At 37.9% G+C, this 20,083-nt stretch overlaps 1 protein-coding gene across 9 annotated transcripts in view; it reads left to right on the top strand.

Moving 5' to 3' along the window:
• ZNF713 (zinc finger protein 713) overlaps positions 1-20,083 on the top strand; it is a 73,288-nt gene that overhangs the window by 27,048 nt on the left and 26,157 nt on the right. For 7 of the 9 annotated variants that reach the window (XM_023655557.2, XM_023655558.2, XM_023655561.2 and 4 more), the window contains 3 exons: positions 6,822-6,948; positions 7,285-7,377; positions 13,490-16,679. In XM_023655557.2, coding sequence (XP_023511325.1) covers positions 6,822-6,948; positions 7,285-7,377; positions 13,490-14,556 — 1,287 coding nt within the window. In that variant the 3' untranslated portion in view covers positions 14,557-16,679. Of the gene's footprint in view, positions 1-6,821; positions 6,949-7,284; positions 7,378-9,312; positions 9,373-13,489; positions 16,680-20,083 lie in introns of those variants that run through there. The other 2 variants (XM_023655562.2, XM_023655563.2) reach the window with 2 other exon arrangements.

Genomic DNA, 20,083 nt, shown 5'->3' with positions numbered 1-20,083 from the left:
GATTTTACTAATATATGGAAGACAAACACATAGATACAGAGAACAGGTTACCATGGGGCCAAGGAGGAAAGAGGGAAAGGGAGGAGGACAAAAGGGATAGAGGTAGAGAGGGGAGGGTGAAAGGGGTAAAGGGGCATTCATGTATGGTGACAGATGACAACTAGGCTTTTGCTGGGGAATAGGATGTAGCCTGTACAGAAGGTGAAATATGTACACCTGAAGTTTATACAATGTTACAAATCAATGTTACCTTGATTAAAAAAGAATTGGTACTCTCAAAAAATCTGTATAACCAGAGGAAACTATAAGCAAAGTAAAAAAAAACATGTCAAATTGAGATAAGTATTTTTGCTACTCAAATGGCAGTGGGCTAACCTTTCTAATATATAAAACGCTCCTCTAAATCAGTTAAGAGATTAGGAGTCCAATAGAAAAATGTACAAACAGCATAAAAAGACAATTTACAGGAAAGAAAGTTCAGATGGATCTTAAACACAGGAATAATGTTCATCTGTCCTCATAACAAGAGGAAATTTAAATTAAAACTAGAGGGGCCAGCCCGGTGGCATAGTGGTTAAGTTCATACACTTCACTTCAGTGGCCTAGGGTTCACAGGTTCAGATCCTGGGCACAGACCTATGCCCCACTCATCAAGCCATGCTGTGGCAGTGTCCCACATATAAAAAATAGAGGAAGATGGGCACAGATGTTAGCTTAGGGCTAATCTTCCTCAGCATAGTGTGGTAGAGTGGCAACAAATGTTAGCTCAGAGCCAATCTTCCTCACCAAAAAAAATAAAACTAGAGAAAGCTTGATGTTTTATCACCAAGCTTCATATTTGCCACAAGTTTGATATTTTTCACAAGCTTGATAGCATACTGTCTTGGCAAAGCTTTGGGGAAACAGGCACGCTTACACTGTTGCTGTGTGTGGCAGATTGCATTTTCAGAAAAATGGCCAAAATATCTCCCATCTGAAACACTTTCTTTACAATGTGACTTTGACATTCATCCCATAAAGAGACATTGAGGTCTCTGTTCCCTCTATTGAATCTGGGCAAGCCTATGACTGGTAGAAGTGAGGCTATATGACTTTCAAGGCAGGTCATAAAAGGCAGTGAGACTTCTGCCTGATTCTCTTGGGATGCTTGCTCTAAATCCAGCCACCTTGCCATGAATAAACCCAAACAGCCCATGGAGAAGCCCACATGGAGAGGAACCAAGGCCCACAGCCCTAGCCGAGCTCTCAGGTGAAAGCCAGCAGCAGCTTGCCAGCCGTGTGAGTGAACCATCTTGACAGTGGATTCTCCAACCCACAGTCAAGCCCTCCCAGCTGCTGCCACATAGATCAGAGGCGAGCTGTCCCTACTATGTCCTGTTCAAATTGCAGATTTGTGATCAAAATAAATGGTAGTTGATATTTTATTCCCCCAAGATTTGGGGTGGTTTATTAGGCAGCAATAGATAACTGCTACAGATTTTGGTACCGGAAGTGAGGTGCTGCCAAAGCAAAACCTAGTGCATATGGCATTGGCTTGGAACAGTGCCAATTGAGCTACGGGCAGAAGATGGAAAGGAAAAGATTGTTAGTGAAATAATAAAGGGCCTTAAGGAGAGCTAGTGGGAACCTAAAGGACCTTTGTCAGGGCTTAAAGAACAGTAAAGAAAATGCTATGAATGGGAGGAAAGGGGCCCCTTGAAGAAGGAATGTTGGGCAACATTGTCACCTTCAGTAACAAGGGAAATAGGAAATATGCTTAATGAACTCAGTGATCTAACGAAGGAGATTTGCAGGTAGAAGACTGCAAGTGCAAACTGGTGGCTTCTGGCTGCCTACAGGAAAATGTAAGAGGAAAAAATATGCTAAATAAAGAAATGTCCAATATAAATGAACCAGGAGTTACTGGATTTAAAAATAAAATTGTTTCTCATTTACACCTCTCAACGTGTGCCCAGTTCAGCTACCTTTTAGAATTGCTATGTACTGCCGTTTGCTTGAATGGGAGTGTCTCTAGTGGTTATTCCTATGCCTTTCCGACCATTCTAAGTTTGAAGGGGGTAGACTGGGGCCAAATAACTATTTTTTTAGTTTACAGGTCATCATATACAGAGAAAGCAGTCAAGAAATCATACCTGAGGAACTATACTCCAAGATCCTTGTCTGCTTGTGGACCTGATTTAGATGACGAGATCTTGGACTTCAAGCTGATGCCATGATGGGATGAAATTTGGGCATCTTGGGGAAGAAAATGAGTGTATTTTGCCTGTGGGAGGGATGTGAATTTTTATGTTCAGAGGATGTGTTCACTTCAGACTGCAGCAGATTGTATTTTCCAAAAGTGGCATGATTTCTCCCATTATACAGGCCCCTCTTATAATGTGACTTAAATACTCTTTCCATCAAGAGATGAGGGACTGTGTTCCTTCCCCTTGGATCTGAGCAGGCTTATGACTGTGGTAGAAGTGAAGCTATGTGACTTCCGAGGATGGGTCATAAAAGATGATTCTCTTGGGAATTTTGCACTTGGAATCCAGCCACTATGCCATGAAGAAGCCCAAGCAGCCTGTGGAGAGGCCCATAAGGAGAGAGACTGAGGCCCCTGGCTGAGTTCCCAGCTGATAGCCAGCACGAATTTGTCAGCCATATGAGTAAGCCATCCTAAGAGTGAATCCTACAGCTCAATGCTGAGCCACTCCAGCTGAAACCAAATAGAACAAAGATGAGCTAGTCCCACCAAGTCCTGCCCATGTTATAGATTTTGTGAGCAAAATAAATAATTGTTGTTTTGAGCCACTAAATTTTGGGGTCGTTTGTTATGCAGCAATAAGTTAATGTTACAGAGTATAAATTGATACAAGCTCTAAGGAGGTCAGTTTGACAATATGTGTCAAAATTACGGATTCATATACTCTTTTACCAGACGTCTCATTTTGGGGAATTGATTTGCAGATAGACTTGTACACAGTTGCAAAATACTATACGTACAAGATATTTCATTGTAGCGTTATTTGTCATAGCAAAAGAGTAGAAAGCAGCTAAAATGTCTGTTAATAGACTAGTTAAATAAATTGTGGAACATTCACGTATTATGAGCACCATGCAGCTATACAGAAGAATGTAGAAGATATCTATGAACTGATGTGGAGAGATTTCCGGGATAAACTGTTCGGTGGAAAAAGCAAAATACAAGAGTATCTGTAGTATGCCACTTTTGTGTAAGAAAGGGGAAATAAAAATGTACATATACATGTGTCTGCTCATTTGAGCCAAAAGAGACACCAGAAGGATAAAGGTGAGTCTAATGAGATTGGTTACCTACAAGGCTTGGATGGAATGGGGTGGAAAAGATAGAGGGAATTGGGGGATGGGGTGGGGGCAACATGGGAGGAGGGCCTAAAATTGAATACAGACAGAAACAGATGAACCAAATTGTATTTCAAGTTACTGACATAACTACACTGAAGAAATTAGGAAAAGGAGTTAACCTTTAAACCTATGTAGTTGGACTCTACCTTCAGGCCAAAAGTCAAACTCTAAAAACTGAAATCTGATTTGTAGACTTCTTTTGTGCAGAGGAATGTGTTAGTAATACTGAAACCACTTTCTTTACATTGTAGGATTGAGCACATAAGTAAATACATTGTGCATAACGGGAGCCAGGTTTCTCCTGCTTGAAGAAGGGAATTACAAATGTGAAAAGAGAGGATAGAATAAACCCTGCGCTGTTGCATTATAGTTAGAGGTATCAGTGTAGACTCGTGGGTTTTAATACATAGCTACATATAGAAATGGGTATGGAGTTCTGTGTGTGTGTGTTCATGTGTACATACATCATTATATTTATACCTCTGTTTCCCAGATACGACCTCTGAGAGACCCTTGAAGCAGTGATGCTCCAGTAGCATTGAACACCCCTAGTGCCTAGATCTTGGTTTCTAAGTGTGGTTCTCCATTACAAGGAACCACACATAGCCACTCACTATTTCACCAACAGAGCAGAACATGCCAGATTGCAACCCTGCAGACGCTTTGGTTGGAAGCAGAGCTGCTCAGTATTTGACCATTAAAGGAACCAGGGATCCTTGGAGAAATGGCTGTTTCCAGGCTTGGGGCAGGGAAGACACAAGATGAATCTTTAAAGAAGAACATCTTTGTGTCCCAAAAAGTAAAGAACTACTCAAAGAATGATAGAGACGTGTCAAAAGGACACAGAAGCCAGTTTGAAGGGGCTCCTTCTGGCTAAATCTAGGGCAATATGAGCATTAAAATAGTGATAGTAAATGATTATAACCTACTGAATAAAATAAGTCAGTCCACCTCATATAAATTAATGAATGAATGAGAAGAGAAACCTCTTCAGCACAGTAGAAAGCCAACTAATAATGTACAAAGAATGACAGAATTAGAAAAGCACCATTTAGCAACCATTGTAATTACGGTTGATTCAGGCAAGAATTACCAGTGGATGCTAAAACTAGTAAATGAAAGTTTGGAGAGGAACAAGATATTTACCTAGTCTCAAAGTATCTCCCCAACAAGATACATAGTAATTACAGGATGAAATAGTAATTTTCCAGTAGAAATTACTGGTAGATAACCACCTTAGCCAAATTATCAAAGTTAACATTTCCAGTAATGGAACTTAGTCAACAGCCTGTGCCTCCTGATGTAATTCACTGGGAAGAACCCAGCATCTCTTCTTTATTATTCCTGCCTAAAGTGCATAGTGTGAAGCTAATCTGGAGGAGACATTAGACAAGCCCAAATTGAGATTTATTCTACAAGATACCTGGCCTGTACTTTCCAAAATGCCAGTGTCATGAAATACAAGGAAAGGCTCAGGACCTGCTGCAGATTAAAGGAGACAAAGGAGACAGCACAAGCAAATGCAGTGCATGATCTTGAATTTTCTTTTGTTACCAGGGACATTTTTGGGACATTTAGTGAAATCTGAATAAGTATATATTTTAGACAACAGTACTCTATCAGTGTTAATTTCCTGATTTTGATCATTGTCCTGTTGTTATGTAAGAGAATTCCTTGTTTTTAGGAAATAAATACCAAATTTTTTAGGGGTTCAGGGACATTGTCTGCAATTTACTCTTAAAACAGCCCAGAAAAATTGTAGAGAGAGAGAAAAAGAGAGAGGAGAGGAGAAGGAAGAATTTTTTTTTATTCTTGCAACTTTTCTTTAAGTCTGAAATGATGTCAGAAAATCTTTAAGTTTAGTGAGGAGGCCCTCTATGTCCTAAAATGTCTGAGAGGAAAGATTTCTAGCATTAATTAAGTTAAAAAACAGTGTATAAAATATGTTGCCTTTGAGGTAAAAAAGAAAATGCAACGAAATAAGAATTCCATATTATTTGCATAATGGAGAATTCTAGAAAAATACACTAAAAAGTATAAATAGTTATCTATTGGGGAGTAAGAGCTGGAGAGAGGAAAGTAGTGTGGGAGAGAGGCTCTTTTTACTAAGTACTTTTTTATATGTTTTTGTTTCTAAACCATATTAGTATATATGTATATATAGTATATAAAAGTCAAATAAGGACATGAAAAAAAGAGAAGAAACAGGTAACTGAGTGCAAGATCATCATTAAAAGGCATCGAGGAAGGAGAAACCCTAGGCAAGGTATTGATTAAAACAGCCAAAAAGAGCTACAGATATGGATGTTAAAGAATGTAGACTATAATTCATAGTTTCTTTCGCCCTTACTGACATAGCACCATTGGTGCTGCTCTCAAGAGGGTGGGGAAAGTTGAATGGAAATTAGAAATAAAAACAAAAGAGAAGATATTCATAAGGGCAGAAAAGACATCTTTGTGGTATGATGGAAAGAGCATAGGCTTTCGAGTAAGATTTACAATAAAATCCTGTTCCTGCTATTTAATAGCTGTATGTCATTAGATCAATTATTTAATTTCTTCTAGCCTCAGTGACTCATTTCTAAATTACCTACATCGTTGAGTTGAAATATATTTTAGGAAGGTATGTTATCAAAGCATGAAAATTAATTTAAAATGCCAGTACTGTACTTAAATATTGAACCTGAACTTAGGGGGAAAAGGATTGATTTGGAATATGACACTCTGCTCATTCCAAAGAATTGAGGAGTTATCGTACCCATGAAGTGAGTGGTACTTTGCAGAAGCGTTAGGTAGTAAGGGAGATGGGAGAGGTATATATGTTGTTTGTGACTGTCTGTCTGTGTCTATGAGAGAAAAAGGGTTGTTTAAGAAGCATTGAAAATGGAGAAAACTTAGACGTCACCTTTTTTTATTTGAAATCCCTACCTGTAACAAGACATTTTCTTTTACTGATCCCAACATGTATCATGTGCCTTCTACTCTCAACCTATTCACCCTTGTTGCTTTTTTCTTTTTAGCCCACTGGAAAATCCTCTCTCCTCTTCTATCCAAAGCTTAAAAATCTGTTAAGGATCTATATAAGATCTACCAACTTGATACCTACTTTCACTATTTGAACATATCCTGAATTCTTTCATTTCTGAAATCTTATAGCATGAATTTCCCATATAGTTTTTTAATTGTTTAGATGATATGATAGCCTTTCTTCTGCAGCAAATAGTAAAAAGCTTAAAAGCAAGCATTATTTCATTTATATTTGACTTGAAAGATGATGGACAAGTACTAATTATTTTTTCAAAAATGTTGACATGAGTTACTCAGAGCCCTGAAGACTCTCAGCACAACAGCATAGACATCCCAACTTTTGTCTACAGCTGCACCTTTTCCCCTTCCCCTGAGGGCCCCTGTAAAAAACGGTTTCTGACTGAGCAGGAATATGCTTGATATTTCAGGAATCACTGACATTCCAGGACGTGGCTGTGGACTTCACCAGAGAGGAGTGGGACCAGCTGTACCCTGCTCAGAAGAACCTCTACCGAGATGTGATGCTGGAAAACTACAGGAATCTGGTCACGCTGGGTGAGGATAGTATCCCTGTAAAACTGGAAACCGTCCTGGTGGGTTTATTTCCTTAAGTAATGAAAACCTCCAGAGCTTTTGAGAATATAGTTCAGGCCAGGACAGAAGAATGCTAGTCAGTCTTGGAGACAGAGGCCCTTGTTTTCTGCTCTTTCTCCTCAGGTAAAGGTCTTGACTTTGTTGAGTTTGAGTTGGGTAGTTTTATTTTGAGGCCTCTGAAGTCTCCCCTTTCTGAATCCAGAGACCCTAAGGACTAAAAAAGTTGAAAATGAGTTCTGAGACAGATTTTTTGTTCCCAGTGTAAACTCCTAAGACATACATTTTTCCCATGAATAGGGCATCAACTTTATAAGCCAGAAGTGATCATTCAGTTGGAGCAAGAGGAGCAGTGGATGATGGAAAGAGACAGCCCACCGGACACTCCTCCAGGTGAGAAGCAAGCATTTGGGTATTTGCTACTCAGCGAGGGGAAATAGTCATTTTTGAAATACTCAACTGAGTTCCAAATACATCCCTCTAGGATTAAAAGAATACTTAGGCTTTGTAAAAAACTCAGTTCATATTTGACTTTTTACCAAAGTGGCAATGGCTTTCTTACTTTTTTTCTGATTAAAAAGATAATATATACTTATTATTAAAAAAAAATTTACACCACACAAACGTTATTTTGAAGGTGTTAGTTTGAACACCCATAAATACCTTGACGTTGCAAATCTCCACATAGCATTTACTTTCTATTTTTTGTTCATACATCCTTTTCGGTATTCTTTAAATTTTTCTTTTCCATCTCAAGAATCTTCACTATTTTTACCTATTTTTCCTTCTTTTTTCCTTTTATTATCAAACTCTTTATACTTGTCTAAAACCCATAGCCTCAATTCTAATTCTCTTGCTCACCTTTGTGATATGACCTGTACTATCCTACCTGTACTACTAAAATTGTCTTGTTGGAAATGATCACCAACTTCCTTCCAGTCTAATCCAGTGGCTAAAAAGCCACAGTTATTTTCTCCTATGACTTTGTCGCATTTGATTGTATTGACTTTACCTTCTGGGAATTTTGTTCCACCCTGGCCTGTGATAGACACAGTTGTTGTCTCCTCTAGCCTCTCTCTTGTATCTTCACCTGTTCCTTTACTCCCTGCTCTCCCTCCTTTTCTTAAAAGCATGTATTCCTATGGACTTGGTGTTCCATCTTTAGTACAATGCTTTTAAATAGCCCTTCTATGACATTTTGCCATTTCTAACCTCAGTATTTTACCCACATTCTCTTCCCAGATTTTAGATTATATTGTCATTTATTAATGTCATGCTCTCATTTTAATTACGTCAAAACATGGATCTTTTGACTTTATCTCTCTTCTTGAAAGCATCCCATTAAATATGAGATTTCTTGACCAAAAAAAAACCCTTAGCTCCCTATTGTCGTCATACCACCTACAATGCTCTGCCTGGTTATTTTAGCAAATAGTTGACTGCTTAACTGCCAGATATGGAGTTAGATAGTTTCCATTGTGGTCCATTAAGCCAGGCTAACCTACTTCATCTCTATCTAATTCCTGCTCGATTCTTTGCTCTGGCACCTGGTTTCGTCATTTGGACTTGGTTTTCTGTCATTCAAACTTCAGCTTTTTCAAGTTGACTTTGACTTGGCTGTCCTTCTTGCTTTTAGTGCTCTAGGTTACATTTGGTAGGAAACCTTGTTCCTATTTCAGCCTCACTGAACCTGAATTTTGCCTGACCAGTGCCGGCATTCCATGAGTAGAGGCTGATAATTAAAACCTTTTGTCAGGAACTCCTAGCGCTTTCCCTGACAACAGTGGATGACAGTATTTCTACAAACCTCCACACACCTGAACCTGGGGAGTAGAAAACTAAAGAAAGAAAATTAAAAACTCCCTTTTTGGGTCAATTGCCATGGTAGGCACCTACAGCAGAAGGCAGACCTTTTCTTTCCCACAGGTACATATGTGGTCATGTGTAGGATCCACACTGTCTCCCGTTATGTCCCTACCCGTAGACTCCCAACTAGAGGAAATAATTGCTACTTTAAGAAAATTTGCAGACTTCATTGTGCAGCCATATGTGGATGCCCAAGGCTCTCAGTTCACAGATAAGCTTGAACAAGTGGTTTTTTCACATCCTCCTTGTCAGGGACAGTCTCCTCCAGGGAGACTGCTTGCATTTTTGCATTTTCCTCTGAGACACGATCAATGGTTCCTCTCATCAAGATGTGGTAGAACATTTCTTTTGATCCAGGGATTGAGATAGAATGATCTGACTCATGTGACCTAATTCTGGTGTGCCCTCTGGGGTATTGCCTGCCTCATTATTATTGACATCTGCTGATGTCTCTTTTTCTAGAAATCTCTTCCTAGCTAAGATGAAACCTGGAAAATGTCCAATGGATTTAGCAACAAAGAGGTTGGTAATTAATGAGTGAAATGACAGAGGACTGATTAGAATAACAATCAGTTTGTACATTGTTTAGTGACTAGGAGGTAAAAAAAAAGTAGAGCTAGTAAATAGACAGTACTCTTACAAGAAGCTAGAATGAGAAGAGGAGACAATAAAGAGGATATTTGCTAGAATACCAGATAGTGTCAAAAGAGGATTATTCTAAGCAGGAATGATTTTAGCTTGTTTATAATGCTGAAGGGATGGAGTCAGTTGAGAGGGTAAGCAGAGAATAGATACAAAAGACAGAGCAAGGTTCTAGAAGAGATGGAGTGGGATTGGAGAGAAGGAGACTAGGGTTACTTTGTATATAAATAAGTTTGTTGGAAGATTTGGGGGAGTTCACACATGATGATTTCTATTTTCTTGGTAGATTAGGAGGCAGGGTCTTCTGTTGACTGGAAGGGAATTGAGAGGACAGGTAGGGGACTTAAGGAGCACTTGCTATATCTTACTAAGGTAAATGGAAGCTGACCAAAGATGAGTAAAGGAATTACTGAGCAGCTTTGAGGGCCCAAATGGGATTTTGCCTATATGTTTGTGGTTTCTGATTTCCATGGCTATGCCGTTTCTCCTGTTATATTCAGCACTGGAAAGCATTTGAGGATCCAGTTCGAGGGCATATTAGACTGGTGGAACTAAAGGGGGAAAACTGTGAAAGAGAGTTAACTCGAGTGATTTGGCATAGAGTCCCAGAAGTGACAAGAAGTGAAGTAAGGCCTGAAGAGGAGTGACAACTAGAAGACAACAGAAGAGTCAAGAAATGGAGGTCTGGATGAGGTCAGAAAGCAAGTAGAATGTGAATAAGGGCCTGAGTCCACTCATGGGCAACAGAGTGTGACACTGAGTTTAAGATTTTCCATATGGAGCAAAGTTCAGGGTATAACTGTATAACCAGGTAAGTAGATTGTTGAAGTGGAGTGAAAGTAAAAGGTGCAAACTACCAGTTAGAAAATAAGAAGGAAGAGAAGAGCCCATTCCATAGCAATTGAAAAGATAAAATGTCTAGATATAAACTTTCGGCAAGAAATGTGCAACATTTCTGCATGAGGAAAACCTTAAAACACTTATGACAGACAGAGAAATAAACTTGAGTAAATGGACATACCAGAATGTCAGTGTCCTGACCAAACATGTAATGTAATCCCACAAAAAGTACCTACAAGATTTTGGGAGGATCTAGATAAGCTCATTCTAAAGTTCTTATGGAGAAACCAAAACACAAAAATAATCAGGAAAACTCTGAAAGGAAAAATGATAAAGGAGATTATCCCTACTAGATCATATACGGTAAAATTTCATTAATTAAAACAAGGCAGATGAACTAAACAGAATAGAAAATCCAGAAAGACACCCCGGTATGTGCAGGAGTTTAGTTTATAATAAAGGCATTATTTCAAATTAGGAGGGAAAAAGCCATTAATTAATGGTCTTGAGACAACTGGTATTAAAAAGGTAGGCCTTTTAATAAATAGTGGGTAGCCATCTGGAAAGAGATAAAGTTGGATCCATAGCTTACCCCTTAAACCATGAACTCCAAAGGGATCAGAGACTTGAAATGTAAAACATGAAACCATAAGAGACCTGAAAGAAAACATAGGAGAAATCTTTTATAACCTTGAAGTTGGGAAGTCTTTTCTGCCTATGATTCAAAATCTAGAAGCCATAAAAAGAAAAGATTCATGCATTCAACACACACAAATCCCAAAATTCTGCATGGTTTAGAATACTAGTAAGCAAAGTAAAAAGATAAATGGTAATGGGGGAAAATATTTTCAACTTACATCAAAAAGGCTGATCTCCCCTTAAAATATAAAAGCCGCCTCTAAATCAGTAGGAGACCAGCAGCCCAATAGAAAAATACAAAAATATGAACAGTTCTTCGATAAAGGAGTACAAAAACGTTTAAACGTATGTAAAAATGTTCAGTCTCACTCGTGATAAGAGAAACGCAAATTGAAACTACAGCAGATTACCTTTTCTTGCCTATCAGATATACAAAAGTCCAAAAGTTTGACAATACACACTGTTGAGTCCATGGGGAAGAAAGCACTCATACGTCGCTGGTATGAGATGAACCACCAGTCAACACAAGGATGTCTTAGACTAACCAAGGGGCTCCCTTTCCAGATACCCTGTTTGACTCTTTAGATGTACAAAACATAGTCTAGAGTCACATATTTTTATAAATAAAGTTTTATGGGAATATAGTCACACTCTCTTACATATTGTCTGTGGCTGCTTTCACACTATAACAGCCTAGTTGAGTAATTACAACAGACCATATGGTCCACAAAACCTTAAATATTTACTATGTGATCCTTTACAGAAAAAGCTTAGCAATCTCTATAAAGCAATAGTTTTTGCTTATTTATGACCACCACCCTCATTAAGAAATGCATTTTTATTGCAACCCGTAAGATCTGTATAATCCATAAAACTGAAACAAAAGTTTTGCCAAGCAATATTTATCCTTATCACTATGTCTGATGAACTCTGATATTTTCTACTTTGTTTTAGCCTATTCTGTTTCAGTTTTTAAATCACTTCTGTCCACTAAATTAGTATCATAAACCACTATAAATTATGGCACGTTTTTTTGAAGTAACAAAGAGAACTGGCAATATCACAGTGCTTTGCAAGTAGAAAGGATGTATTTGTTTTACTCTCTCCCTTTCTCCCTAATTCTTTCCTTTTTCTCCCTCCTTCCTCCCTTCCCTCTCTCCCTTCCTCTTTCCTTTCTTGTTTCTTTCCTTCCTACTTCCTGAATAATTCAGTTCAGAAGGCAGTGGGTGGGGCTGAGCATGGTACTTGTTGAGGTGTGTAGTGGTACAGAAGACCCTGCAAGGTGTTGTTCAAGTCGCCCAGTGGCATCACAATATGTTTATACTGGCCAAGGGCCTGTCTAGAAGGTATCCTCTCTTAGATACGAAGGAGGTCATAGGTGCCCTAGAAATCTAATTTTATTAAACACTCATAACCCCTAGAGTTGATCCAGGGAATATGAAGTCAGTGGGGACAGATTGTAACCACACTGAGACTACAGTAGTCTATGCAAATCCCCCATTTTTCTTTCTGAAGAGCCCTTAGGCCCCTGCAAGAATAATGGAAGCTTAATGAATCCCTGCCATAAGCTAGAGAGTCTTCGTCTGTAGCTATGACAGATATTACACTCACTTAACTTAGGTCTTGGGCACAAGATAGATTGCATGCCATTCTCACAGTGTAGGCAGGGGAAGCTCTTCTGGTTTCATGTCTGAAAACACTTTCTTCCCAAGTATTTTATTTGTAATCTCAGACAACAGGGGGCTAGGCAGTGTAAAATCTGATAGGGGATTAGGTAGAAGTACAAAGTAGGGCTTGGGGGTTTCAGTGAATGATTAGATTTCTAAAGAAGTGGTGGGAGACTGAAATGAAACTTTGTTTTTATCACGTTCCATGAGTCATGCTTGTTCAAAAATAAGGTTTACGTTTATATTTGTAAATATAGGAAGCAGGAAAAATCTGGAAAGATTGGAAGGTTCTGAACTATTAACAATGATTACTTCTAGGGAGTGGAATTCTTACTTTATGCATTTCCACATTATTTGACTATGTTAATATAATCAAGTATTAGCTTTATCATTTTAAACAAAGATTAAAAAATAGGAAGAAATACTTTTTAAATAATCAAGTAGCTGGCATTACAGTAGAATAATCCACAGATGAGGTTTATAACATCCTAGACTCGGGGCCTGTCTTCTGTAAGAGTAGTCTTTCTTTCTAATATCTCCCACCTCTGAACACAGACTTTTCTCTGATATTTCTTATTCTCCTTTCCATTTCCTTTCAATGTTGGATATTCCTGGATGATGTCTTTCTTTGATTGATTACTATACATTTTAAAATTCCCCTGTGCTCACTGCTTCTTGTCATCCTTTTATAGTCTTTCCCCTTGTTACATGGCCATATTTTAAAACTTTCAAGGCCACATATGCCTTGTCCACATTGCTGTCAGTTTTATTTGGTAATTCATTCTGCCACAGTTTCTTTTTTAAAACATGGGAATACTGCAAAATATCTGTATGTTCTGAATTTCTTTTAGATGGCGAGAATAGACCCAAAATCAAAAAATCAACTCCCAACCAGAATGTTTCTGATGAAAATCAAACCCACAAGATGATAATGGAGACACTAACAGGAGACAGTTTCTGGTACTCCATCTTAGGAAGACTATGGGATTTTGAGTACCAGTTAGAGTTGAATCAAGAAAACCAGCAGAGATATTTAGAACAAGTATCTTTTACCCACAAAAAGATCACACAGGAGAGAAGCCTTGAATATAATAGATTTGGGGAAAACTATAATATGAACTCAAAGCTTATTATGCCTCAGAGAATTCCTTCAATTAAAATACCCTTTAATTCTGACACACAAGGAAATAGCATCAAATATAATTCAGACTTGGTTTACTATCAGGAAAACTATGTAAGAGAGAATCCTTATGAATATAATGAGTGCGGAAAAATCTTCAATCAACATATTCTTCTTACTAGTCATATTCATACTGAAGAGAAACCCAGTGAATGTGGGAAGGCCTTCAGCTGCAACTCATCTCCTACTCAACCTCAGATAGTCCTTACAGGAGAGAAGCCCTATAAGTGTGATGAATGTGGGAAAAGATTCAGCCAGAGGATACATCTTATTCAACATCAGAGAATTCACACAGGAGAAAAACCTTTTATATGCAATGAATGTGGGAAAGCCTTCCGTCAACATTCATCCTTTACTCAACATCTGAGAATTCATACTGGAGAGAAGCCCTATAAATGTAATCAATGTGGTAAAGCCTTTAGCCGTATCACATCGCTTACTGAACATCATAGACTTCATACTGGAGAGAAACCTTATGAATGTAGTTTTTGTGGGAAAGCTTTCAGCCAGAGGACACATCTTAATCAGCATGAGAGAACTCATACAGGAGAGAAACCCTATAAATGTAGTGAATGTGAGAAAGCCTTTAGCCAGAGCGCACACCTTAATCAACATAGGAAAATCCATACTCGGGAGAAACTGTGTGAATATAATAAATATGAGAAAACCTTAAGCCACAGTCCTTCACTTACTCAGCAGCACATAACTCATGGGGAGGGAAATCGTGTGAATATATAAATGTAGGAAAATTTTTGGTCAGACCTTTTCATCCCATTCATATATGAAATTATTCATAGTGAAGAGAAAGTTTATAAGTAAACTTTTAATGCATAGAAACCAAATAAATTTAGATCTCAAATTAGTAGCATATTATATTCCCAGGAGAGGTTGTAAATAGTTAAAATAATTTATTTTATGAATGAGATTATATGAGGAGTCATGTTCCAAATCTGATATAAAACTTTTTTTAATGACTAGAAATCCTATGGGAAATAACCTGTAATTATTCGCCTGTAAGTTTTATGGTAAAGTTTTTAAATCATATCAATGTTGATTAATCAAGGCAGTGATGTAGTGTAACCAGTCACATAAACTTGAAATAAACAGAAAAGAGCATTATTTCTCAAACTTCAGTCTTTTGTGTGCTTCCTCTAAAGTTTTTACCATATTTAATGTTTACTTAATATTTTTCTTTAAAGGGACCCAGAGTTTTTAGCCTTTTCCTAGGAAATACAGTTTATGGAAATTATGAGTTTTATATACTAATTATATTTATTCTAATTTCCATCAAAATAAATATATAACTTTGAAATTTAAAATAGCCATCAGTGTACCACCTAAATCTTCTGTACCATTATTTGAGAAACAATGTGATGTGATATGGCAATATTCTGTTGTTAGTTTTTCAGCAATCCTTGCATTATTCTCATGAAACACTTCCTAGGATCACTTTAAGAAGAGTCTTAGAAGAGACAGAGGGTCATTGATGAACTTTGAAAAGTGATTCAGAGATGTTTACTTTTCTATCCTGTTGTTCTAGTTTTAAATTTCCATATAGCAAACAGATTTTTGCATTAAAATTATTTCTGTTATATTTGCAGGTTTGAGTAGAGAGGAGTGTTTGTTTTTTTAAATAATGACCAGGGGCTAAGAATCCGTATGCCACCCTGCACCATTGTGGAAGGTGAGAAGTAGGGGAATGTACCAGAGAGCGAGCTCTGGCGCCATGTTGAGGTTAAGAATCAGGGAAGAGCCCTTACTGGCTTATATAACAACTAAGGAAGTATTACTAACTGGCTTAATAATTCATTTTATTTATTAAAATATATTTGTGTAACACCTTTTTCCAAAAAGAATATAAGGTGGTTTAATTTGATTTTTATGATTACTGCCTTGTTTGACAGAAATCACATTTTGATGTTATAAACTGTTACAAATGTAAACTGTCATAAGCCATAAATAGGTGCAACTATGGGGCTGCTTCAGTTTCTTGGCTTTCTATTTTCCTCTTGGTCTTCTCAGGCATGGCTAAAGAAGCCATGAGGCTAAGGTAAGAACGTAATCCCTTTGCTTTCTCATTTTTCTTCTAACATATCTCCCAGCTAAGACTTCCCTCATTTTTTTCCCCGTGAAGGACTAGATTTTATAGGCCTTGAGTCAAAGCTGAAATGATTTACAGACTTTTATTAAAACACTAAAAACCAAAAATGTGATAAAGTGAACTCATTTTATCACAAAAGTTAAACTTTTCAAAGTACTTTTATGTCCCACACGTCAGTGGATGTGAAATAGTTAATAAAACCCTGAGTTATTATAGTCCAGGAGGATTTCTAGTAGTAGTTTGTGTTCAAATAACTGTGTATTGGAGATCCATTTTCAGGGCAGATCAGTTCTGGAAGTCTCTCTTCACCAAAAGGAGCTACATTTAACATTCATTTGCCATAAGGAGGCAGAGGATAGGGCACTCAGATTTTATGAAGAGAGAGAATGAGCCAAGGTGAATTCTCAGACAGGAAATAATGATTAATTACAATTGATAAAGGCTTTGATCAAAGTTTGCAACAAGGAAAAAAGAAAACTGAGTATTCCATAAAGAGTCCAAAGGGCTCGAATACAAGGCATTGTATCTCAGTACAGGTGAAAAACAAGAACAATAAGGGATTTTCAGAAGAGGATCAGCAGATTTTGGACAATCCCAGAAAAGAGGTGTCTGAACTGAACCAGACCACAGTTGGCCAAGGATTTTCACCAATTCTTCATAACTAGGAATTGTAAATAAGAAGCCTATTATATATTCCTTGGGGTCATAAATAATTATGCTTATGTTAATTGTACAGTAAACTGTGTCACTCTGGTGTGAATTCATTCTCATGTTGTCCTTTGTTCTCTTCAAAATGTTCCAAGTTAAGGAGTGAACCCTAATTGTATTAATTACATCAAAATACTAGTGCTCGGGGTGGGGAGCCAGAGGAGTATTACTCAGTCAAAAACCTGTTTGTTACAACTTAGTTCTGTCTAGGAGGGCAGGACATTACCCTTTCACATATATTTGTTCATTTGGTCCATCCAATCAGGTGCTATTGCCCTTCTTTTATGAAAAAACTTAAGCTTAGACATAATAATACATGATTTATTATTCAGTTTCTCAGACTGAAATGTCACTAGAACGTGCATCATCTTACTGCCTGGAACAGTGTTTGATAACACTCAGAAAACATTTAATAAATATAGTGAAATTGATAAAATGAAAGATTAATGCTCAGCACCAAAATCTGTGTGACTCATTTTCTCAGAACCTCAGAGTATTAAAGGATCATCATGTTGATTATTTATGTTCAAAGGGCTTGTGGACTTGGAGAAAAAGTCATTACTATTTGTATTTTGATTAATGTTCATATTTATTAATTAAGAAATCAACTGACATTTTTTTAAACAGCCAACATTCCTCTAATTATTCACAGATGTGCAACTAATAATAAAAACTTAAAAATTTCCAGAGGGGCTGGCCCCGTGGCTGAGTGGTGAAGTTCACACGCTCTGCTGCAGGTGGCCCAGTGTTTAGTTGGTTCGAATCCTGGGCGCGGACATGGCACTGCTCATCAGACCACGCTGAGGCAGCGTCCCACATGCCACAACTAGAAGGACCCACAACGAAGAATATACAACTACCTACCAGGGGGCTTTAGGGAGAAAAAGCAAAAAAAAAATTCTGCAATCAGATATCCCCACTCTTTTAAACACTGACTTCAGATTTAAACACATCTAAACATTTCATTTAAATCACAAACCTAAAATTTCAGATTTTATTGACTGCTTTAAACATCTTAAGAAACAGGTAAGATGTACCCAGAATATAAAAATAATTATACCAAAACTAGTTGTAAAAATATTAACTCTATGGATTTAATTTTTTCTTATCCTTATTTGAACACTTTCCCAGGGTTCCAGTTTTTCATAGGTTCCTACCACGTACTATTTGTATACTTTCCTCAGCTTTTAGTAATCTTATCCAACCCAAAATAAGAATAATACTGTCCTAGACAAATTAAGTTGCAATTTAGGAATTAGCAACTGGCTGACCTTTAGTCAGGTCATCCATAAAACCAAAGACCAGATAACTTTTCTTCGCTTTCCTTTTATAACAAAATATCGGTTGTTATGTCACGGGACATTTTAAGACCTTCCCTTCGTATAGATTTTAAATTTTTGAGACTTGAAATTTTCCAAAACCATCTGGCACATTGTCCTGTCATTTTGATAGTGATCTTGTTGGCTAGCATTGTTTAAAGCTTTTCTGTGCCTCCTTAGTATAATTAATGAGACTGTCCAGCTCTTCCTGGAGAATGTAAGCTTTATTGTCAGTTTTCCTCTATAGAACATTTGGCTACTTCATATTTTGCAACACACTTGGACTCAAAGAGCAATTGAGTATTACCTAGGGGTGATAAATCTTGACAACTTTAATGAGCTTACAAGTAAATCAACCTGAACAGCCTCCTCATTCTCTCATCTCTCAAATGCCAGTATGCTCAAGGGTCCTCCTAGTCACTCAAGCCACACACCTGAGAGTTACCCTGGATTTCTCTCTCTCACCCTCCACCTCACGTGCAGTCAGTTATGAAGTCCTGTAGATTCCGCCTCCCTGAAATCACTGTAGATTCAAATCCTTGACCATTGTTTCCAGTGGGACTCCTGAAACAGAACCACACATGCATCCCTATGGTACATGGCCACTTGTTCAACATATATAAGTGTGTTAATATTTTTAGAACTTTCTCTGCAATCTAGGGGCCTCCCTTGGATCATGGAGTAACAAAAAGGACAAAAGCCAGCCTAGTTCACAGCTGTGGCAGACATTACTAGTCCCTTCCCTAAGGTCTGTTTTCCCTTCCTTCTAAAAGAATAGAATCCTTGGTTTTTAACTGTACTTTGCCTCTCAGAATAATTGTATTTCTCAGCCTCCTTTGTGGCCGTGTATGGCCATGTGACTAAGTTCTGGCTAATGTGATATAAGCAGAAGTCGTGACTAATTTCCTGGAAGAGTTCCTGAAGGAAAGTATGCTTTTTCCCTTTCCCTCTTCCTACTGACTAGAATATAGATGTGCTAGCTGCACCTGCAGCTCGAGCAGCTGTCTTGTATTATACTGTAGAAACTGTATGTTGAGGAGGGAAAATCAACAAGACGGTAAGAGGCAGAGTTCCTGATGATCATGAGGTTGCCATCCTAGCTTTGGACTGCATAAATTTACATGAGAGAAATAAATCTCTGTCTCCTTTAAGTCACTGCTATTTTGAGAATTCTGCATTCATAGACAAACTTAATTCTACCAAATACAGCAGCACCTTTAAATGTTTTATTGTCCTCATGATCCCTGTGGGCATGAAGTGAGTAGACAATTTGATGATCTAAGTTATATGTCAGCAAAGTTTTTCTCTAAAGGGACAGATAATAAATATTTTAGGCTTTGTGGGACATGTCGTTCTCTGTTGCAAATACTCAATTCTTCCATCGTAGCACTAAAGCAGCCATAGAAAATATAGAAATGAATGGGCATGGCTGTATTCCAATAAAACTTTATTCTCAAAAACAGGCAATAGGCCAGATCCAGCCTATGGGCCATAGTTTGCTGACCCCTAAACTAAGCTTAAAGATATATATTTGAAAGTGCGTATGTATATTAAAATCTCCTCCTTTCACAGTATTTCATAATTTCGCATATACTCCTGTATTAGTTTCATAGGACTGACATAACAAACTACCACAAACTAGGTGGCTTAAAACAGACATATGTTCTCTCACAGTTCTAGAGGCTAGAAATCCAAAATCAAGGTGTCAGCGGGGCCGTGTTCTGTATAAGGACTCCATGGAGTCCCTGCCTCTTCCTAGCTTCTGATGGCTCCCAGCAATCTTGGCTTATAGCTGCATCACTTCAAAATCTCTGCCTCTGTCTTCACATGCCCCTCTTCTCTGTGTGTCTCTGTGTCCTCTCTTTGTCTTCTAAGAACATTGGCTTTAGGGCCCACCCTAAATCCTATAGGATATCCTCTCAAGATCCCTAACTAATTACATCTGCAAAGACCCTATTTCCAAATAAAGTCACATTCTGAGGTACTGAGCAGACATGAATTTTGGGGAGACACTGTTCCACCCGCTATCACCTCCCCATCACAACTCACATGCCACGACAAATAGGGCAGAAGTATTATGAAGAGGAACACAAGAAGAGAACCTACAAATAGGTCCTTTGCTTGGAAATGATTGTCC

Source organism: Equus caballus, chromosome 13 (genome assembly GCF_041296265.1).
Source record: "Equus caballus isolate H_3958 breed thoroughbred chromosome 13, TB-T2T, whole genome shotgun sequence".
Lineage (NCBI taxonomy): Eukaryota > Metazoa > Chordata > Mammalia > Perissodactyla > Equidae > Equus > Equus caballus.
The sequence above is the reverse complement of the archived record's forward strand: the minus strand, read 5'-3'. Positions and strand labels throughout refer to the sequence as shown.